General features: G+C 39.6%; 1 protein-coding gene across 3 annotated transcripts; it reads right to left on the bottom strand.

The window, feature by feature from the left end:
* Positions 1–2,805: 2,805 nt before the first annotated feature.
* On the bottom strand, positions 2,806–24,544 carry LOC135493224 (organic cation transporter protein-like). 3 transcript variants are annotated; one of them, XM_064780337.1, is made up of 12 exons: positions 24,425–24,544; positions 23,143–23,625; positions 22,671–22,774; positions 21,365–21,519; positions 20,799–20,967; positions 20,278–20,511; positions 18,432–18,646; positions 16,532–16,546; positions 11,795–11,903; positions 10,455–10,667; positions 8,850–8,918; positions 2,806–6,687 (listed from the first exon to the last, which is right to left on the bottom strand). In XM_064780337.1, exons 2-11 carry the CDS (start codon positions 23,551–23,553, stop codon positions 8,855–8,857), a joined length of 1,689 nt encoding a protein of 562 aa, XP_064636407.1. In that variant the 5' UTR covers positions 23,554–23,625; positions 24,425–24,544; the 3' UTR covers positions 2,806–6,687; positions 8,850–8,854. The 3 variants fall into 3 exon arrangements, with proteins under 3 accessions (XP_064636407.1, XP_064636405.1, XP_064636408.1); XM_064780335.1 differs by lacking the exon at positions 8,850–8,918; XM_064780338.1 differs by lacking the exons at positions 8,850–8,918; positions 16,532–16,546.
* Between the last annotated feature and the right edge of the window lie 284 nt (positions 24,545–24,828).

Below are 24,828 nucleotides of genomic sequence, written 5' to 3'. Positions count from 1 at the left end.
AAGCTCAGTTTTTAGAGCCTTCCTGAACTTGTTCAGAGTGTCCTCCTGGCGTAGGCCTTGGCCGAGAGAGTTCCAAGCCAATGCGGCCGCTGAGCTGAAAGCTCTCCCGCCAAAACTCGAGCTTTGGAACCGTGGGGTGACGAGAAGGTTCTTGTCCGCAGATCTAAGTGCACGCTTTGGTGCGTACGGCACTGACAGTTCCTCCAGATATTTCTGGGCCAGTTGGCGATAACATTTGTAGACAACTGTTAGGATTTCAAACTCAATCCGCGCGAGTACGAGTCACCAGACGTGCGGCGTTGTTTTGCACCATTTGTAGTTTTGATAAGAGTTCACTGGATATATTGAACAATAGGCTGTTGCAGTAATCCAGCCTGGACAACACAAGAGCCTGAACGAAAGTTCTTGTCGCGTCTCGTGTTAACATGTTTCGAGTCTGCGCGATGTTTCTGAGATGGAAATTACCTGAGCTAACAATGCTATTCACATGTGAGGTCATAGACAACACAGAGTCGAACATGACTCCAAGATTCCGCACCGGGCCGTTTGCCACCTTAACCTCGACTCCGTCAATCGACAGGAATTCGATGCATAGTGCAATCAAGCGCTGTGGTGTACCGAACAGTTGGATCTCCGTTTTTGGTGGGTTACCCTTCAGAAAGTTCCTTGTCAGCCAGGCCCGTATGGAAACAAGGCAGACCTCGATCCTTCGACACTCAGACCGTACCGCGATGGCGTCGTGTATTCTTTGTATTGCTGTATACAACTGGTTGTCATAGGCAAACCCATGTCTGTCTAGGTCATGTGATTGTATCAAGCGGCCGAGTGGGAGCACGTAAATCAGAAACAAGAGAGGTCCAAGCACAGAACCTTGCGGAACGCCGCACTTGAGTGGACGAGGAGTTGATCGGTTTCCTTGTATGGTCACGTACTGAATCCTGCCCGAGAGGTACGATTTAAACCACTCTAGAGCTGAGCCGTCGATACCTATGCACTTCATTCGATCCAGGAGAATGCTGTGGTCGACAGTGTCGAATGCCGCACTCAGGTCGAGAAGCACAAGAATAGCAGCACCTCCTTTGTCTAACATGCAGCGAATGAGTGCAGTTTCCGTGCTGTGCCTTGGTTTGTAAGCAGACTGCATTACATCATGGAGGTCATGTAAGTCCATGTATGCATTTACCCTTGCAGCCACTACTTTTTCGAGTACCTTCGACAGAAAAGGCAGATTACTTACTGGACGGTAGTTGGCCAGCGATTCAGGATCTAATGACGGCTTCTTTATGATCGGGGACACAAGCGCAACTTTCATCGACTCGGGAACTGTACCACTCGCCAGCGACTTATTGACGATTGATACCAATAGAGGCAGCAGGCTTTCCACAGTGCTTTTCAGTAGCGATGTGGGCAGTGGGTCCAGTTCACATGTCTTGGTGGGCGATTGGTTGATTATCCTTTTCAGAACATCCTCGTTTACTGGAGCGAGAACCAGTATAGAGGCACCGTCGACGACCGGATTGTAATCGTTGTCTCTTGGGCTTGGCGGTACGATTGGAAGGTTTGCTCGTATTTTGTCGACCTTGTCAGTGAAGAAATCTGCGAATTTGTTTGCAAGTACGTGGCCGATTGAGGAGGAAGGGAGCTTTCTCTCTCGGGTTCGGTGCAGAATGGTGTTGTAGATCTTCTGCAGATCCTTGGGATTCCTGCAATTCTCTTGTATTTTCGCATTGTAGTACGTTGCCTGGGCGTTCACGAGCATGCTGTTGTAGCGGTCTCTCATGTCACGATACATATCCGCTTGTGGACAGTCAGTTTGGTGTCGCGCCATTTGCGTTCAGCCTTTCGTTTCTGACACTTCATGGCTCTAAGGTCGTCAGGGTACCACGGGTGACTCGGGCGGACGGTAATCGTGCACTTCTTTGACGGGGCATGCTTCTCAAGAATGTCTGCGAGGGAACTATTGTAGTGATCGCAGATTGTCACAACATCCATGTCATCGGTACACATATGTTCGTCGAGATTATCTATGTCCCGTTTCAGAGCAGCAACATCCACTGCCTTGAGTTTCCTTATTGTTACTTCGACACGTAGAGGCTTTGGTTTGGGATGAAGCACCTCGCAAATGACCAAGCTGTGATCGGATAGTTGGTCTCCTTGCTTGATGTTGCGAAGTAAATTATCGTCACTGCGGGTTAGGACAACGTCCAATGTGTTACCAGAAGTGTGTGTTGGGAAGGTCACATGCTGCGAGAGATTCTCTGAGCTTAGTATGTCGTTGAAGCGAGCAGTGTCCGGTTTGTCTGGTTCGTTCATGTGGAAGTTGACATCACCGAGAATGATGATATCTATCAGAAACCATCGTTGATCATGGTTCTTATGTACACACTGGTTGAGACAGTTGATATCCATCAGAAACCAGTTGTAGATCATGGTTCTTATGTACACACTGGTTGAGACAGTTGATATCATCAGAAACCAGTTGTAGATCATGGTTCTGATGTACACACTGGTTGAGACAGTTGATATCCATCAGAAACCAGTTGTAGAGCATGGTTCTGATGTACACACTGGTTGAGACAGTTGATATCCATCAGAAACCAGTTGTAGATCATGGTTCTGATGTACACACTGGTTGAGACAGTTGATATCTATCAGAAACCAGTTGTTGATCATGAGCCTGCTTGAGACTGTTAACGTCTATCAGACAACCAGATGTTGATCACGGTCCTGTTGTCATCAGAAAGGGCACTCTTCCAGGAAATGTTAACACAGGGTACATAGAAAAAGGACACTTTTTGTCTGAAAACCACCAATTTATTCATAAATGTCATCCAAAATATAGTCTACTCATTTCCACAGTCTAACTAATCTTGGTTTCAACTGGTTACAGTAATCAGGTTGCAAATATGTATCATGGCCACATGTAAAATATGAAATTCGAGATCATGGTTTTTCTCGTATTTGGGTAAATTTGTGGTATGTTTTTTTCTGAGGATATCCTCCTTGAGAAAGATGGTCACCCAAAAGTGATCTAGTGTCGGGGATGTTTTGTTGGGTCAGGTGGGGATAATCACCGACTGATTTATTTCATGTGGCCTCATCACATTGTCAGTTAGAAGATACAAAAAAATGCGTAATCAGGTTTACAATCTTCCTGAACTTCAGCATCCCAAGGATCTTCTTCAAGTCGGGCATACCAAACTTCTTCCTAGAGTTCAGCATACCAAAGTTTCATGCTCAGATATACGAAGATCGCTGAAACCAACAACCAGCAGTGAACATCCTAATTACACTACATTTTGGATCGAATGCATTGGCAGCTTGTGCCGACATCTTTGTTAAAGTGACTACATAAATTAAAATGCTAATTCCCAGATAACCTACATAATGACTTCAATGCAAGTTTAGGCCTACCAGTACAGCCAGTGCATTGACTAATAGCAAGTATCGATAGGAGATTCTTTAACCCATACTTGCTAATACCAATGCATGTAAAATGTACATGTGAATTAAACCAACATTGCATGAAATCAAATCTACTACTATACAATGTACATGGATACATGCTAATTATGCATAAATACTACAGAAATCGCAAACAAATGTACAGAATTTATTGCGCATGATTGAACGCCCCCCCCCCCCTGAAAATAAATCCGTGTTGATGGATCATCGACAAATTAAGGTATACCAACTTTGTCACTTGATAATACCCCTCATCTCAAAAACTGTTTTATTTTAAGGGGGTACAAATTCAGCCCATTTTTAGCCAATTTACAATGTGGCAGGTCTTACGGATACTTAGTAACCTTAAATACATAAAGAATACACTAATAAAGGTTATGTTGGTCTACCAAATGTCAACACAGGAAAAGGTCCCATTGCGCAGTCAGCCAGATTTTCTTCAATTTTAAGTACATACATGTAAGATGCCTCTTTAATTTTACAAGAATTGGCAAGAAATTACTTAAAATTACATCGTAATTTCTTAATTTTTTGGTTTTGAAAGAAATCCTGTTTTAATCTCTCTTGATCATACTTGTAGCTATTACATAAAAAACGATTTTCACCAATACTCCACTTCACGAAAAAACAGCACTCTGATTTTTGGTGATTTTACACAGAAAAGAAATGGACAAGGCATGACTAAGAACCAGCCTTTTAGAAGCAAAATACTCACAAATTTTCCTCCGCCATTTTAGGTGTCTTTGCTTGCAGTGCCATCTTTTCTTAAAATGGAGTATTATGTTCGTCAACAGCTTGGGAATGTCTACTTAGTACTGTAAACCACATAATGTTCGCGGAGCCAAAAGCTCGCGAATTTGCTCATTTCGCATTTCACGTGGAGTTAATTTCATGTTGGCAGCTGAAACTGTTGATGCGATCAGGTTCACACTTGCCTCACAAAGATGGATATGAAACGATCGCAAACATCATAGGTTTACAGAATTTTGAGCAAATACTCTCGCATGGAACCTCCAAATACAGTTGGGGCAATGCTGAATGTATATGTGCATTAATCTGTTTGTTTGACCCAACTAATCAACTAAAAATGTTACTTCTCCTAGGCCACAATGGTCTCCATTAAATCTGGATAGAGAAGGTTTTAAAAAGTTGTTACGGTTTTATTTTAAATTTGGTTAAAAGTTTTGAAAGGAGACTCCAAGTACACATTGTGATTGTCATACATGTCCTGGTGAATGTGGATGCATGGATGCAATACACCAAATTCTCTCAAATACCTCATTATGAACACGATAAAACAAATAGACATAAGGACAACACACAACAAAGATAAAACAAAACAGCTTGGTGATCAACAGAAAACATTTACTTGAATAGACTTTATCTGGCACAAATACCCAATAAGGGTATCATCAACCCCATGAACAACAACATCCAAGGTATATCTTGATAGCACGGCATTATGTTCAGACAATCAAAATAGTAATCAAGTGTAGAGCAACAAACTTGGTTCTATATTGTAAAATACACCACACTCAAAACCCTTTAAACAATTTTCAGAAAATTCATTACCCCTCCACACAATATAATACAAATGACAGCACCAGAAATTGCCCATCAAGAATTTTCTACCACAGTAAGCAATTTGGAACATACTAATTTTCATGTCACAGTAACTCAATCGATTACAAGAAAAACTATGGCGTGCTGCTAAATGGCACCAACTGTCACCAGGGTATGGCATTGCTGTGACAGATGTTATGTCAATTGTTTCTGAGATTTGATGAAATTTTGAGTATACCCTGGGGAAAATCATTCCTGCCTATTGGAATGCCTATACTCTATTGTTTCAAACGGACACATCAACTGTCAAATGACTACACTGCTTGGCCAAGTCCATGTGCTGACTGTTTGATTTAGATTTTTTTCATTATTTTATTCATTCTTAAAGGCACCAAGTGTTTTCCGACTAGGTTTTCTAACCCATGTGAAACACATCCGGTTCAGTGATCACAATGAAGTTGTGATAACCTCCAGTGACATCACAAAAAGTTTAATTGATTTGATTGACAGTTACTTCCTTTGGCCAGTCGGTGATTGTCTCTTGATTGTCTTCAAATTATAGTTGCCAATGTCTTGTAGTTTTTAAATGTAATAATCTTTCAATGAGTGATATGAAACTTTGGATCTAAATTATACCCTTTGTGACGTCACAATCACAACAGGCCATCATTCCTTCCTTATAAACACGTATACACGTGTGATATAAACACGTGAAGAATAAACCTGTTTTGGTTCAAACTGTACCGTTTAAAATTGCAGCATGTTTAAACTCAGACTAACTGGCACTAAAGACTCTTGCAAATATTCTTGATTGAAAAACTTTTTTCTCAATTTTTAGATGTATGCTCAAAAGTGAGAAATTCACAATTTTGTTTGTAATCAATAAAAAAAAGACTTAATAAAGAACACAATATAAACTTATATTTCATTCATCATTCAAAGAGTCAAAATATGGTCAAGTCAGTACTTTTTTAACTGATCGAGTTCAATTGAGGCCTTTACAGCAGCCTCCTGAAGCCCAAGCAAGTTTTCTGCCGAGACTAGGATAGTAATAATCTCAAAGCGCTGGTGAACAGATCATTATGTGGAATCTGAAAAAAGCTTTGGCGAAAAACTTGTTAATTTTTTATCAGGGCAGTAAAGACTAAAGCAAACAAGAAATCGTTGAATGGAATTCTAAGCATCTAGGACTGAATGAAATACTACACGCAAGTCAAACTGAAACATGAGAAAAACCCCCCCAAAAATAAAATGTATAGATACATTCATAACAAAATGGCTGTTTTTCCAGAAATGTTTTCAAAATCATATCTTTGAACTCGAGTCAAAAAGCTCGATTGCACCTTGTAATGCACCAAATTTCCTATTTACAGTAAACTGTGAAATTGTCGTGCGCATTGCACTTTGCAACCACTAGTTTAAAAAAAACGTGAATTTTAATATATATCAATTTCATATTTGAATAGCGTTTGATTTTTGCAGCAAAGCAAAACTTAGTCTCTCACGAACTGAAGATGGTTAAGTTTGCCAATACATTCACGGTTTACTGTATAAGGGGTTAAGAGATGAAGTCCTTCAACATTTTAGGCCTTTTCTCCATTTTCGTCCGCCATCTCAGGCAAGTTGATTTCCTCTGTGGTTTTCTTACGCTTGAATGTCCTGAAAAGAGAAGATAATTGATGTCATTATTCTTGACCACGGTATTCAAGTTGTGATTGCCCACAACTCGATACATTTATATATTACCTTTATAAAGAGCAATAGACTACATAAACAGAACAAGTCACATAATAAAATTTAACAACATAACGATATTTTGTCTTCTATCACAACCAGTAGAAAATTTAAATTTTTCGGAAAATTCAAACACACAGAGAGTTGGGACAGATATCTTTCCATTCAAGCCATCAAAATTAGTACGAGGTAAAAAAAATCTGAAATCTGCCTCTAATTTGACATATCTCTCTTAGAGGAAACCTATCAGGAAACCCTCATAAAATGGGTCATTTCAAATATCCTGGTAATAAATAATAATGATTTATGATATATTAAGAGCGTGCAGCATATAAAAGGGACGCATGTTAAACTGAACAGCCCTCACTTTCCCAATCAGAGGATTGCAAAACAGGGCAGGGATATTTAGGTTTTGTGGAATAGAAATGAAGGAAGATCCATTCACACGATCAAAGCTATCAAACACTGATGTTTTGTCCAATTATGGAAGCAATCAGTGCAAAAGGTTGATTTCACATTGCGAAGCGCCACACCGGTTGGCGCGTGACGATAATAATCTCTGAATTTCTACATCCCGGGAGGTTTGTTCACGGCAACAAGAAGATCAGAGTTTCCAATAGATCAGACAACAGCAGAATGACAAGTGTGAATAGGTCTTCCAATATTTTCAGGAAACTTTCATATTTATCAAGCTCGTGGTCAACAGAAAATCCTGACAAGTAATTGGTTGGTGCACACAGGGACACCTGTCAGTTATGTATACTTACAATAAAATTGGGGCAAAAACTTAAGTGGTGATGAAATATATATACAAGGTAGGTTTCTTCAGCAGGGCCGTATTTAGAATGGGGGCCGGTGAAAAGTAGTGATCTGCCCACCCCCAGAGAGCATACTGCCCCTCTAGGCCCAAGAAATTATATACAGCCCTGTTGTATGTTTCCAACTATACATCTGTGGAACGAGGTCAATCACTTAACGAGTGAGGTTCAAAGCACAGCAACCTGCTGTACCGACAATAGACCCTGACATCTTTTCTTGATTGCAACTCGCCAGCAGGGGACCTATGCTTCTTCATTCCGACACAAGCACAGATCATTCCCTCATCAGACCACATGCCCTTTTCATGTGCAAGGATAATTATTGGAAACATGCCACCAGGAACATTTTTACTGTCATATTTTAGCTTCCTTGCTTCCCATCCACACTCCACGCTACCCACAGCCTCCTAAAAGTGTAGCAATATTGATGAAAGGCAGAGCTCTCATCCTTTGTTCCAAAAAATCATTTAAAGATGGCAGCACTGTTACAGTGGCGCCATCGGGGTGTCATTTTATGTGCCCCGCTGTGGGTCTAGCGGTGCAAACAGGTCAATTTTGAGGATTTTTTCAAAGAGTATAACATCAGCGCTAATTACTTTGGCTAATGACCAATATGTACCACTCTGCGGGTCAAGGGTTGATTATGAGAATTATTTTAAAAGTATATAACATCATAGCTCATTATCTTGACTTATAACCAATTTGATCTGCACCTTACTAATATTTTCCTCATTCCAAACAGAATTTGAACAAGGAGCCCTTTTTTGTGACAGATTAAACACAAATCTATAATTTAAGTACCTGCAAAAATGTTCTAAATTTCAGTCGCAATTGTAAGGCAAAGCTATAAACAAGCAAACATACATAAGGGTTTGTGGGTGACAATATTTCAACACATATGCCATCAATGAATCAAGATCCTTATAATTTCAATCTTATTAAGGAACTCTGCAAAGATATTCAGAGTTGATGGTAAAACTTTCACAATATTGGTTGAAGAAGGTTTTTCAGTCAAGTCTTTAAAATCTGAACAGAGAAAAATTTGTGCAAGTTTTACTCTCAGTGATCACTAAGCCTCAATTGCATTGTGACTTTATATTACTGGTACCTGATTCGATTTTTTAATGGCTCACAGCAAGAATTGATAAAGACTTGTCTTTATTTAATACTTTAAATCTACAAAGACTAGTCTTTAATAATTATTGGTCACAGTTATGATTATTGCCACCCACATATTGTAGAAATGCATAAACGGTTCAATAATCATACCCCTGTTAACTCATTGGATTGTTCATTTCTAACGAGTCAGATCTCACAGCCTTTCTCTTACTGAACTGCCTGTAATCATACCATCAATTGATAATTACTTAGGAGGGAATAATCAATTGATAATTACTTCTGGTGAGGGAATAATCAATTGATAATTACTTAGGAGGGAATAATCAATTGAAAATTACTTCTGGTGAGGGAATAATCAATTGATAATTACTTAGGAGGGAATAATCAATTGATAATTACTTCTGGTGAGGGAATAATCAATTGATGATTACTTAGGTGGAAATTATAAACACTTACCAGTTTTGGTAATTAAAATTTTGTACAATTTGACATATTTAAATGATAATTATCAACCCTTTAAGGCCGCTTTACACATGCAACTTTTTCCAATGAAACATGGAGAAACATTGAGAAACATGAAACATCGAGAAACCTTACCTTGGATGTTTACACAGTGAAACACTATGAAACACTCATATGCATTTGACTTGTCACTTTTAGCCATTTTGCCATTTTGGATATGGAGTAAAAGTCACATGACTTTTTATCACAGTCTGATTGGCCACAGAGTTAAAATGTAATCGACACTTGTAGAAACTTGATGAAACCTGTCCAGAATTTACGAGCATGTTCGTAAATTGTTTCATGTTTCTCCTAGTTTCACAAGGTTTCAAGAAAGGGGTTTCATCATGTTTCTTCATGTTTCTTGACCAGTTCACACATGCAACTTTTAGGTTTCATGGTTCAAATTACATAGCCTGTCAGTCAAGTTTCTCTTAGTTTCTATGTGTTTATCCTAAAAAGTTGCATGTGTAAACCGGCCTTTAGATGCAAATACATCAATATTTCATTGATGTGATAATTTCTCACAATTACTAATTTGCTCTTTAGTTGCACAATTTAAAATAGCCATTCATAGTCAAATATTTCAAACCCTTCTCATTTCTCAGAAATTACAACTAAGAAACTTCCTTGGTGTCGACTAGGTATTTCTATAATAGTATTTCAAACTTGCATTGGCGCAGCATTGAATTATCCAGAGAGGTTAGATTATCTTTAGATAAGGCCAGCTGCGCAGATGTGCGAGATCAATATTGATGTATCGCCTGAGTAAATAACATTCTGACGCAGTAATCAAAACAGACAAGCTCATCAATGACCACTCTATCAATATAATCAGCAGATGATACAATAAATCAAATATCACTACAGGTTTATGCAGCACATGTTATTTTTATATCAATGGCTGGAAATAGGGTCAAATGAAAAACTGGAAGTTTTGTACAGAAAGCAGAGCCAATTCATTTCGATGTGTTAAATAGTAAGTTTACATAAACATTCCTCGACCTTTAAAAGTCACTTAAAATCTCAATTCATAAACTTATTTGTTTATTTAAGATCAAGTTAAATCTTAACCACCAGTTATTTGGCATGGCGAACTGACCACTATTATGTTAAGTTTAGTTTGAAAATTGGTGCCCAACCCATGATTTTCGATTGAGGGAGACCTTTACTGATCCATGTCAAAACCAGCTTGGCTGCTCAGAGATTTTTTCGAAAACAAAATATTTTAACAAAATAACATTTGATACGTACGCAGTGACCATGGCATGAACGTCTTCTACTGTTTCCGGCAGTGGTCTACCAAGGGTCTCCGGTAGCAACAATGACGTGAGACCGCCGATGATTGACAGCACACCGAACAGAATGAGGGGCACCGGAGCGGAATACTCTCCTATCAAGAGGACAAATGGTGCCAAGATACCTCCGATACGAGCAGACATGGAGGCGATACCCATTCCAACATTTCTGAAAATGGAAAAATGCATAATTATACCCAATCAAGCCGATTGTGCCGTTAATGGCATTTGCAGGAATCTAGGTTATAAAGGTACAGGAAAAAAGGTACAGGAAAAAAAGGTTCAGGAAGTAAAGGTACAGGAAATAAAAGTACCGGAAAAAAGGTACCGGAAAAATAGGTACCGGTACACAAAATGGCATAAATAGGTTATAAAGGTACACAATTTTTTTTTTAAATATCATTTGAATTCTCTCTTTTTCTATTCATAACTTTAACTTTATTTGTTGCGTAGGCATTGCATAGGCCTTAGAAATAAGTATATCAAATTTCCAGTATACCGTTATGGTTTTCAGTAGTGAAAACACGTAATCAATTAACATTCATCATCGAGCTGGACCTAATTAACAATGTGCCTTGCCAACTAGGTCTTAACAGACAAATTACTAGATTTAAGACCAAACACAAGCCAGGTATAGGATACCAGGTGCGCCCCCCTTTCCCAAGATCCTGGATCCGCCCCTAATAAAAATACGACTCGAGTATTTTAAAATTTAAAAGAACATGAATGTAGTTATTACCAAAAAAAACGTCAGCTCGCCTGTTGGGCAACTTCTTCCATGAATTTTCCGCAAATTCATTCCGTAACAAAATTGTCCGCAATGTATTAAACTATTTTAAGGCACCATTTAAGTCACAGAAGAAGAAAATGGGCAATAAAAGATTAAGACATTAGGCCAAGTCTGAACCAGTTAAAGAGAAAAATATTCTAAAAAATTGTGTACTTTTTTACCTATTTATGCCATTTTGTGTACCTTTTTTCCGGTACCTTCTTTTCCAGTACTTTTAGTTTTATTTCCAGTACTTTTATTTCCTGTACCTTTTTTCCTGTACCTTTTTTTACCGTATACCCATTTGCAGATGATATAACATCTGCAGATAAAATGGTTCATAACTCAGTTTAATACTTCAATCCACTTTGCCACTACATTGACATGAAAATCTTGAAAAATTTACATCTGCATGCACTAACTGAACAGCCATGTACGAACCTGATTAACCCCTTCAGACTGCGTCAAGTATTTATGCACCTTACCCATAATTTGAAGTAATATGTTTTTGATATGGGTATATCTACCTAACACATGTCGGGAAAACCTCAGCAGCGAACAGATAGATAATTCCATAGGATGCTGTGATGCAGAGTTTTCCTATACTGGCTAAGGTGATTGCAGCCCAGTTTACAGCTGGAAAGAGATGGAAATAAACAGTATTATTATTGTGTCACCTCGAGCAACATTCAGGAGCATGTGCACTCTTTTTTTAGATAAAAAGCGCATTACACATAAATTGCCAAAATAACACCTTTTTTTTCTCACCAATTCTTCACCCACCATGTCAAATCGGTCGATATGCACTCTGAAGATCCTTCTTGGTGAGCTCAGGAAATTCTAGTGTAGCCACTCCCCCCCCAGGTGGCATTGGTGGTAACAAGGCACATGTTTTTGGCCACTCCACTTATTGATATCTTTAATGTGTACATAGTGCAGAATACCTCTGCTTGATAGCACGGATATAAGTGATTCAATGAAGGACACTGCTTTTTTTCAGCTAGCCTCCCTCAAAGGTTTAACACAGCTGTTGTTTTATTTTGCAACAGACATCCCCCACCATGCTACATCTGGTACATGAGTAAAATCACAGCATTTTTTCATTACATATAAATATTACGTCGATACTGATTAAATGGGAAACACATGTTTTATGAAATAGTTTTGATCGAGCAGCTGTGATATATATACATGTATTGGGTTAAAATGATATCGATTCCACTCTCAGACCTTGTGTATTGTTCTGCTGACGTTAGTATTACACGTGGTAAGGTGTGTACTTTTTACCAGTTTATCAAAATTAACCAAAAGTTGGTCCATCATAACCTTGAGACACTATGCCTAAACAGAAGTAGCAAAACTTTGTCTTGGGCTTCTGTTGTCCTTCTGTAATTCATAAGTCTAAATCAATTGAGCCAACAATATTTTGGCAAAATCAAAAAGAGATAAGATTATACAGACAATAATATTGACAAAGATTACATGTAAACGACATAGATTGGCACATGACAACAATTCAGGAGAAAATATGCAGGTGGCATGATCGAGTCATTCAAAAACTTTTTGAAAATTATGACGACATCAAGAAACACGAGGTACAGAACAGTGAAAACACAGCACTCTTTCCATCAAATTTTCATTACATCTCACAACTGATTGTGACATTTACACCTCCCATCATCAAAATGGTCCCCTAATAAATTAAAGTGAGGGGGGATCAGTGCCTTCTATCAGCACTGGATTGCTGAGTCGTGATATCCTTTAATTTCACCGGTCTAAGACAGATTGCTCAATTTAAGCCATGTGGTATGCACACGTCATTCAACAAGCTCAATTTAAATAGACAACATGTGGCCACATAAAATTGGCTGATGGTCATGACATCACTTTCCCGTTCTGCCTTCTGTTTCAATTTGAGTAATTTATCAACTGGTACATGACACCATTATAATGAGCAATGAATACATCATATTGCAAGATAAGTCAATGTGAGTGCCCGTAGTTCACAGGACTTTGAACAGGACATAATACTTATAACACAAAGACAAGGGCAATATAGATTTATGCGGGCAAGGTCTAACTGTGAGAAATTATATGACAGAACATAACTTGACATCAAAGTCCTACAGAGGGCAGGGAACATATCGGAAAATATTTGCAAAAACACCTCAAAAGGTTTGAGCACATACATGCATTCATATGTTTATTCATATGAATCCAGTATTAAGTGGCATCCTCTCAACGGGAATGATGTGACTATCATAAATGCAGGTCCGGCAATACCTCCATACATTCCTTCTTTAAGTAAAGCATGTTTGCCTATTGTCAAATGATACTTAAAACCAGACCATTGAGATATGAGATCATTGACACACCCAGTGCCAACAGCAATAGCGACAGCATGACAATACAATATAGAGGGGACATATGCATACACATGTGTATGAGAATTCAAAATAAAAAGCACAAACCCAACATTCAATGCAAACATGGCGGCACAGCACTGGGTGTCCCACACAATTTCTCATGTTTCATTGTGGGTTTAAAATATAAAGCATTTTATGTAAATGCACAGTATTTTTCAAATAAAGTGAATTTAGCACAAAAAAGGCCAAAGCAACATGTGCTTTTCATGCATGTAGTGCAGACTGCATGAGCATTTGCATTCTATTTCAGGCTGCTATGTGCTAGAGGGATTTAAGGCTGCATGTCCATAGACTGTTCACTCATGCATTTTTTCAGTTCAATGTTCACCTGAGACACACCACACGATAAAAGGAACCTTGACTTGACTTATTTGTTCCCATTTGTGTAACCAGGGAACGGGTAATGAAGACATGGATCAACGGCACAAGCTTACAAGTGAACAGTCCAGTTGATGGACACGCAGACTCATAGTCAGGAATACAACAGCTGCAGGACTAAAAACGGCTTCTGTTCTGTCATACACTCTATAGATAATGGCAAGTGTGCACCAAGTACTATCATGAAATCAAATAGATTGTTCTTATTTCACTCTGTTTCATGCTCCACTACTAGTGCTACTGCAAACAACCAGATTTTCAGGCCTCTTCATTTCTACATTTAGCGAAAATTTCGGAAATAAACAGAATTTTCACAAGTTTTATTTCGGCAGGTTACCAAATTTTGTTTGGTTTTCCAATAAAAATCTTTTTTTGCATGATTTTTATTTTGGTGACTCCAGATTATTCACGATATGTTGCGAAATACAATATCTGCGAAATTTTTTTGATTCACAGTACCTGAATTTGATATCAAATCTACACAATTTATCATGGAAAGGATCAAATGAGACAGCTTGAAATGATATAGGTAGTGCTTTGAACAGAACTTGCCAAGGGGCATGGGATTTGTGCTTATCACATGATGCAGATTAGATGGTACACATTTCCATATTGTTTTCATTTCCATTCTAAGCAATGTGAACATAGAATGGATTGGAATGAGACAAAGAAAGCAAAGAGGAATAGGACATTGAAGTGGAATTTTTTTTAATCATTTTAAGCCCTTCAAGCAAAGCAAATTATCAAAAAGGGTTGAAAATCAGGCAGCAATATGTGCCTGTGCCCTGCTTTCAACCTTGCCTCTGGACACTTGGTGAAAGCATAAAACGCACATCTAGTTTTAAAACGCCATGAGAAAGTGAACAGTGCATCCCACTGATCGTCTACAGGCCTTGGAAAGGGGGCAGTTACTGTACCCATAATACAGAGATTTCCATAAGGGGTTTTACCCCCTGTTACGTAGGGCAGAAAGGTTTTGGGGAGAGTTGTATGCCTTAACGGAAGATCAGATACCCATGATTAAGTTTTCAATTAGTTCCACCCATTGGGGGTATTAGGTTAGTTCCAGAATTGATAGTGATCTCAAAGTTGTTTGGGCCATTAGATGATCCAGCCAGCTTCAACATGACCCAATACAGTAGACCTATACCGTGACATAGATTTTAGAAATATTGCATCGATAAAATAAGGCCAAGTAGCCTACTCAAAGATGCCTGGCTGTACAATATGTTTTCACAAGTGCCCTCCATCTGTACTTCATTCAACCATTTTACTATGATGGAACAATATTTTGGGATGATTACATCGGTAACAGTTCGAAATACTGGTCTGGCGACATCATCATACATGGAGTTGCGTCATTGCCATAAAGACTGCTGTAGAAAGTCACAATGAACATGATAACGTCTGGAAACCTTCCCCAGTGTAGTGTTTTAAATATTGTACCTCACCGTCTGCAGGTCCACCACTTCTCTCATGTTAACTAAACTTCCAGTCAATCCCTAAACTGAAAGATCTAGTCACATGGACATCCACCTCAGTATACTGCTGATATGAGGTGTCCTTATTTGAAAGGTGTCCCAATTTATTTGAAAATGAAAGGTGTCCCTATTTACCACATAAGTCATAGGAAACTATAACTCTTGGAAATGGACATGTAGAATGTGGAGCTGTTTAGACCAGTTGGTTGGAGAAACTGCTGGTACGACAGGGCTGGAGGCAGGAGCTAGAGGTCCACCACAGGTGTTTAATATACCGCATGCATAGTCAGGGAACAAGGTCTGGTTTGACTTCAAGATAAAGGCAACAATGTAGATGTACAGTGCGACAGAATATATACCCATTGGGCTCTTGGTACAACTTAATCTGGCCCTACTAGCTCCTGCCTATAGTCTCCCTTTATGAGTGGAGCTTATGGAAAAGAAGGAGCCTGATTTCAAAACACAAAAAAACAAATTTAAGCAAACAAAACGATACAAGAATAAAGCAAGAGGAGAGTGTAGTGTGTATTTTGGGGTTTTATAACTGGACTAGATCGGTTTGATCAGATTCAATTAATGACCCTATACATTCAGGACGGAGGGATTACCGACGATGATATTCAGATGCCAAGAGTCATGCTTTAGTACATATTTATCTACAACGACATGCCCACCAGGGAGGATCAAAATCCCTGTAATAGAAGGCATACCCCAATTCATCATGTTGAAATTGGTGATCAGATTAAAAAATATTTTCCAAAACCACATCCCATCTGCATCTGACAGTGTCGCAGGGCAATTTTTCCCTTGAACAACTGCTGGACATGTACAGTGCTCGGCCCTCCCCCCCTCCCTCAAATGAAGTGACAACTTGGACCGGCAGATCATTTATGAGTGTAATTCCATTAGTTGAACAGTTTGATATCAATAGGAGTCATCCTCCGCCCTTAAACATATTTTATATGACAATGGTACAAACCTCCTTTTTCTGGTGCTGAAATGATAACGGTTGGTTTGGTGAAAAATGTGCAGAGTGCGTTTTACTACTCCACCACCTAGGCAACATAATCATACCATTAAACCAATCTTTGGTCTACGTGGCCGACAAGAATGGATCTGGAAGGACGGCACACCTAGCTGATCCACCTTATACTGAGGACAGACAACTTGGTGCAAAATTGCCAATGGGCAGGGGTGTCCCATGGCCAAGACGTGGGACATGGATGGGACAAGACTGTGGGACATGGAAGGCCGGGCAAACTTATAATAATTTAAACATTTTTTCAAACAATGTTAGGATTTTAAGCACAACAAGACTTCTAGTAAAGTTAAAATCACAAATCTTTAAATTTTCATGATTTTATTGGAACTTTTTTTAGGACAACTTGATTTACTAAAGTTATGATGATGATGCAGATTTTCGTTACACGTCAGCAACCCAGCCCATGTGAGTAAACACTTCGTACCATATCGAACCAACCTGACAAAATCACACTAGAGTACCAACTATTGGAAAATATGAAGAATCAATAGGCCTAAACTATGAAAAATATGAACGAACAAAGGTCCACATATGGTGTAATATTGTCGCCAGACTTAAGTGTAACATGTGGCTTATATTATAAAGATTATGTCTGCGTCTGCTGGACTTTCTTGTGCTACTTAACAGCTATTAAGGCGACACCTTCCGCAGTTTTGAAAGTATTAAGCGGAGTATCACACCCCACCCTTGACAGGATGCTGGTCCATCACCAAATAATTTCTCAGGCAAGCCTGGTACCTTTTTATACTCTGCCGAGGTGGAGAGGTGAAAAACTAGGCAAGGACAAAGAGATGGTTCAATAGTTGATGTACGACATGCAGTACAACCTGTCGATGAATCAGGTGTTATTGCATTGTGGGGCATCAGTAACACAGTGGAAGAGCATTCAGCTCATCACGTCCTTCCTCAATTGACAATCTTTCAACAGGTAGACATGCAGAGTCCATGACAGACATGACAAGGACAATTAAGGAAGAATAAAGCACCTTTTTTTCAATGATTTAAGTGAAAAAGAGATAATGGGTTAATATCATATGGACTCAACAGACTGAACACATAAGTCACACAAGATTTTATCATGGCAATTTCATATCATTGACCAGCATGTTACTTGAATGTCTCTTGGCAAACACTACTGATCAACGAATACAATGATTGTACAAATGTAAATAAAGTCAGTCTGTCAACACTGTTGGCCAAGAGTCATATCAATTATCATATAACCTAACTTGAACCTTTGTATGAGTGGGAGAGAGTGAGTAAACTTTGCCCCCACTTCGGGATGGAGGAAATTTGGGTATGACCCGAGTAACACAATGCAATAAAAAATTTTCATGCTAATTCGCCTGAACATAATAAGATGAGGCAGAATTCCTCCATCAGAGAAACCCACTGCCCAATACATGACCTTGACAATTACACATAAGGCAATTGGTCATATCATGACGGGTAATTAATCCACAGTGTGAGAGATTAGCAAAAATATGCACCACTGCCGAGATAACAAGTGGCATTGCCATTGTGTACAAGGCCAAACAATTCAGTCTAACGTAAATGAAACTTCAAGAGGCACTTCCTGGGCATCAAGTGAATTCAATTGTTTACTACACTCTCATAGTTGAACCAATTCTGCATGAGCACCTCACACCATGTTTTGATAATCGGTTTCCACGAACACCTGTATCAGTGCTATGAAGACAAACAATGCCTATGGTCATGAGTCGTGGCATAAACTTCAAATATGTAGAAAGGCCTTTTGCGTAAACATGACATGCTGCTGAATAGCATTTTCCTCAGCACTGAGGGGCGAATTTGAATGTGAACATCGCATACTTACAGGATGGAATAAATGGAACGATGCCGCAGGTGATGCCACCTATGACCATCAATCCACATATGAGCCGCCGTCTTCCAAGGCGGTCCAGGAGAAAGACGCAGATGATGTAGGCGGGAATTTCTACAGCACCGGCTAGGAAAAAGTTTATATACACGTTGCCTCCTATTTCACTAGTGTTGAGTGCGAGGCCATAGTAGACAAGTGCATTCACAACCCTGTAGAAAGAAAGAGTTTTGAATTCTAAGCTTAAAGCTGGGCACAGAATATAGGGCAAAATAGGATCTGACCATATGCATGATATGAGGATGTCACACGCTGGTCCAACAGCAACAATCACTGGCTGAACAAACTCGTCTATTAAGTTAGCGGAGGGTTCAACAACCAATTTCAAATATGTAATCACTGCAGTATATGTGCTGGTAATGATGATATGGTGGACTATTTTTCTGGGTATCTTCGTGATATATTGAAATGAAATGGCCAGGGCCATTGTGCTCACCTCATGTGGAGGAAAGATGGATAAAGAGCATGGTATTGTGTCATGTAGTGTTAGGTTTGATGTAGGTCCAAGCAATTACAATTTCCCCAAAATGGCCAATTTACAGTACATTCGACCTCTGTGACCTTGAAAAGTAGGTCAAATCAAAGAAGACCCGGGTGACACATTGAATGGTTGTTAGAATTAGATGTACCTATGATATAAAATTGGTGCCAATCGGGCAAGTCATTACTAGGAATAATGGCATTTTGAAGAATTTAGGATTTGGCCCCCTCCCTGGAGGCCAAACGGCAAATCAGATCACCAAACTTCGGTACCTGAGATCACCTGACCAAGGGGTACATGTGTACTTAATTTGTGATCAATAGTCATTGCAGTTAAGAAATGTGCCATCGTTACGGCCTGACGGCGAATTTACGCCATTTGACCTCTGTGACCTTGACAAGAAGGTCAAATTAAAAACCTGTGTGACATATACTGTATGGTGGTTAGATGTACCCATGATATCAAATTGGTGGCAATCGGGCAAGAAGTTAAGGAATAATCACATTTTTAAGGTTTTTGGATTTTGCCCCCTGGTGGTCAAGTGGCGAATCATATTGGACCAAACTTCGGTCCCTGAGATCACCTGACTAAGGGGTAAATGTGTACCAAATTTGGTATCAATAGTCATTGCAGTTTAGAAACGTGCCATCGTTACATCCTAACGGCCAATTTACACCATTTGACCTCTGTGACCTTGAAAAGGAGGTCAAATCAAAAACCCGGAGGATATATGATGCACCTTTGCTAGAAGTACCTACCATATTTTTTTCAAAATTTCCCGACTACTATTAAGGGAGATATTGCATATTTTCACTTTTAACGTTTGGCCCCCTGGTGGCCAAACCATGAAATGAATCGGACCGAAACTTGGTCTCCAAGGTGTCATTACATAAGGGTACATGTGTACCAAGTTTCAACTCAATAGCTCTAACAGTTACGAAACGTGCCCTGCTAACGGACGACGGACGACGACGACGACGACGACGACGACGACGACGACGACGACGACGACGACGACGACGACGACGACGACGGACGACGGACGCCACGGTATGGGATAAGCTCACCTCTGCTAAGAGGTGAGCTAATAAGGTTAAAATACCATCGGGTTATAGTCATGACAATTATTAAATCCGGGTCAAATTTGAAACTAAATGAGAAAGAGGGCTAAATTCCTTCTGTGCTACAGCGACACAAGTGTACTAGCTACATGTATGTGACTAATTCACCCTCCCACTGACATTCCTGCTGGTAACAAAGTGGCCAAGGATTCTTCCCTGATTGTAAACACCCGTTACTTACCAATTAAACCACACATTGAATGAGATTGCTGCCATCTTGAGCGTACTGACGAGATACAGGCACGACTTCTCCACAACTGCGCTCTTCTCAACCTCCTTCTTTGGTGCTTCCAGCTGAGTAAGCGTCGCCTCATCCAGGCTGACGTTGTTCACTTTGGCAGCCTTCTTTATGATGACAGCAGCCTGGTCCATCTTCTTGTTTGAAAGAAGCCATCGGACTGATTCTGGTACAAACCTTAGAAAAGTGTGAAGAAAAAAATCAACTCCGAAGTAGTTTTTTCAGCAATAATGGCCCATAGGAATATTTTCCCCTTACAATTCAGTTAATCATTACTTGTCTGGGTTTGAGACTGCTGGGAACAAAAAAGGCATCAATCGCACCCATCAATGTTTACTCAACGCATTCCTCATCAAAATTCCTGGTGCGTTCCACAATTTCATGGTCAATTTCAAAGATTTTCATGAATTTGGGGAGTGGCTTGCGTGGTATTGGTAACATTAGCCAAGACGTTGTCTACTTACCAGTAATAAGAAAGAAAAAATATGGCAGGAAGGCTAATGGCTATCTCCAGCCATTTCCAACTCCTGATGAAGTACGCCAGTCCAGGCAGGATCATGTAACCGATGCTGTATGCTCCCTGCACGCAGAACGCAGTGAATTTACGATGGGATGGCCCAACAAGCTCAGTACCTATGGAAAAAATGATAAACAGATTATATGAGTTTTACACCACTTTTATAGAGCTCTTGAAGTGGAATACTTAATTGGGGCTAGATCTACCCTCTCGTGGCATAAGGTAATTAAGATTCTTAGCTGTTTCAAATGAGGGAAATGTGGGAAGCACTGTGGCACAGTGAAAGGGCGTTCCATTTGTGATCGGGAGGTCATGGGTTCAAGTCTTACCAGTGCCACTTGGTACATTCAACTGGTTTGAAATGGCCAAGTTTAGTGCAGTAAGTGCTTCCTTGGTTTTGACAGAAAGGATTCTGGATCAGGCTGGGAACGTAAAGTGCTTTGAGACAGTACACTGCACATTGTAAGCGCTATATAAGAACTCATATTTCATTATTTTCAAATTCATACCTACCCATCACATAAACTGTCAAAAAGACACCAACTTGCATCACCCCCTGGAGGAAATAGACCACGTAGAAGAAGGGCATGTTGGGGGAGAATGCGGCGGCGATACCAGCGATGATCTGCAGTACCAGACACGCCATAAACACAGGCTTACGACCAAATCTGAAACAATTCATCATCATTCACATATATCATACTGAAATTCATAGTGGATTCACAGTGGATTCTGGCACTATAAATCATTTAAATATTATTATTATTATTAAATTATTATTGTCAGAACTGAAGAGAATGTTAAAAAATTTCCATGCAGACATAACAATTACGAATAGACTATAGTTGGGAGTACCATACCTTTTAGAGCATGACATATTCAGTGCCATTGGGGGATTAATAATTTTCCTTGAGTAAATCATCGAACTCAAATCAATATTGATAAAGTAGGGCCTAGGGCAAAAATTCTTATCATATACTCATCAAGCTGGTTCAGAATATTACCATATAAAGCTGGTTCAGAATCTAGTATTATTTCTAAACAAAAATAGAAGGACGCAGCACCCTGCCGCTCCAAAAGTTCATCCAGCCTTACAGAACAGATAATGCATTTTCTATTGCAGAAGGATGCTAAACAGCCCTTTCTCTCAGTTACACCTGTTCTGTGCTCAAATTCCATATTAATATCTGGAAGAAACCCAAATGTCCGAGGCGAACACCATCAATTCAAACTGGGTACATATTTTACAAAATCAAATTCATTTCCAATCTGAGTGCAAGTACATAATTTTCTATAGCGATGTTGATTCAAAAATTCAGGCAATGTTAGGCTTTTCACTCCTCCAACATATGTTTCAACGTCAATGCCCTCAACTTCAATACTTCAAACAGAAGCAGCAGTAGGATCATTTCTGATACTAGTGATAGACTGTAGATCGATCTGTCTCAAAAACTGCAAGCAGCTGTCCCCAAATAAGAGGCACGTCACTCGGCCCGTTTAACAATACAGGTGATCTGAAGCCATAAAATCAAAGAGTAATTCTCAAAAAATTATTTCAAGTTCACAGCTTTTAATGCCATTAAGAACATTGGGGGGAAATATAGCTTTTTTGCTGTGAAGAGCAGTTTTCTTACCTTTGACGCATCATGAAACACGGCACCACAATGATTCCCTAAATTTGAGGTACCCAATATAAAAAAATAAAAGCTGTCATCAAACTTACACAACAGAAAGGCCTGACACAAGACATTGACACTCTCTTGCCAACTTGGGTTTGAATTACCACTCACTGAGAAGTGCCCAATTTCTCAAAACTTACTTGTCAGAGAGTTGTCCAAACACCACAGCACCAACAAGACGCCCAGCAAAGAAGATAGACTTAGCAGTGTCTCTCATCCATCTGCTATCACACACTAAATCCCACTGAAAAATAATGATTTTAAATAAGCTAAAATATTAAGAGTTTTGCGATTTATTTGACTTGGAAAACTTAACCAAAAGCAGAGTCGTTGGGTCAGTGCTGTGGTAGACTAGAAAGACTAGATGTCGTAAAATTATGCTCATAAAAAGTTTCGAGTATCGCTGTTTTTCTGTTTCAGTGAACTTTCATCTAAACAACCTGCCCCCTTACACTTCATTGGGCGGGGCAGTGATGTCAAAGCCCCAAGCACACCACAAAAAAGCGATCTAAATTGCTTCAACCAGCATTCTTGGTTGCCTATTATGACAAAAATCAGAATCAAGAATATGTTTCGTTGAATTGACATATCTACTGCTTTTATAGTGCTTACCTCTGAAACAATGGTTTTTCCAAAAGGATCATGGCTGTAGTACCACCCTTCTGGACACTCTTGTGTCTCTCTCCCCTCTGCTGTGCCATTCAGGATGATCCCCGGTGCAGCCGTTGCAAAAGAGTAAGAAACATTGGTCGCGTACATCTTACACTCCTCATAGTCACCCTTCTTGTCAAGAGGGATGTACATTGCAACCAGGCCCTCATCAGTTGCATTCTCTGTCGTGTTGAAATATGCCTCTCGAACTGACGCTGGGATTGCGCAATGATGGTACGGAGTACCTCCGACAAAAACCATGTTGAGGGCGAGGAATGCACTGACGACGGCAACCAAACATATCAAAACGAATTGAATCTTTTGGTATTTGCCAAAATCCCCAATTATCTTCAAAACATCATCAAACTTCATTTTGACTGTTTTTCACTGTCCTTCAACTTGTCGTTTGTTCTTTGACTGTAGGCTCTAATGACGTGCCGCTATCTGAAAAATAATTATTCAGTTCAGTAAAGAAATGAATAGAAATATACTCACCGGTCAACATCTCAAACAAAATAACATATCAGGATTAACTGCCGTATTTTAGTTCTATCTTGACTCTCTGTCACTATAAAAACGACACTGCCCAGCACGACACCTTGATTGAAAATGAGGGGCATTGAAATCGCTGCATAGATTTCTGAACTTCTCAGCATGCAATGGCTACAGATAAAAGATTTATAAATAGACAATTTATCTGCTCATCACTACCATCAGACCATTCATCAACTGTGCGTCATTTCTGGATATTTTCGTCAATTGTGCATGGACCACAATTATGATGTCTGAATTGTTAAAATCTTGCCAAATCATGATTGTTTTGAGAGAAATTTCACCAGGATACCGATGATTTGTCGCAGCTTCTCGCAGGAGGGCAAATTTTCGCGACGTCATCAGATCATCTTAGTATCTACGCAAATCAACATTCCTATTTATACTATAGAATGAACATATCGGGGTATATACATTACATAACAGCAAAATCGCAGAAGCGATAAGATGCTGACATGACGATGATGATCACGATGATGATTGCTGCAGTGCAGTGACTTGCCTAAGAACACATCAATAACAATGCCACGTGCTACTGCTTGAGTTCACAGTCGCCCTCTTACGGGAAACTACTAAAGCGGTCCTACTAAAGTACTATCACAAGAAATTATTCTTCGTACGGAGATAGTCCGCGCGATGATCACTAAAATTCACGTCGAAATAAGTTACTCAGTCTAAAATGTTCACCTACCCTGGAATCTTACTAACTAAATTCAGAATAAAGTCCAAAGATTTAGGAAATCGGAAGCTTCATGAATGAATGGGAAGGGAACTGGACGCGCCACAGATGCAGATGCAGAGCGAATGCGAATTGACACTGCCAGTGCTATCACGCATGCGTAATTTTAAATGCCGGTCGCCATTCGTTTCGTACTACAGATGTGTGGTAAGTGGCACTACACTCCAAGGACTACACTCCGGATACAGTATCGACCGGCCTCGTTCCTCACCATCACCATAAGGTCTCGTTAGGGAGTTTTTCCCGAATGTACGCGATGATGACGTGCCCCGTTAACAGGATGTAACATCTATTTCAAAATGCGTAAAGGACGTGACAGACCGAATCGGGTATGGCTGATTCACTGTCTTTCCAAA

This window comes from Lineus longissimus, chromosome 9 (genome assembly GCF_910592395.1).
Source record: "Lineus longissimus chromosome 9, tnLinLong1.2, whole genome shotgun sequence".
Taxonomy (NCBI): Eukaryota; Metazoa; Nemertea; class Pilidiophora; order Heteronemertea; family Lineidae; genus Lineus; species Lineus longissimus.
This window is presented reverse-complemented; position numbering and strand designations above follow the sequence as displayed.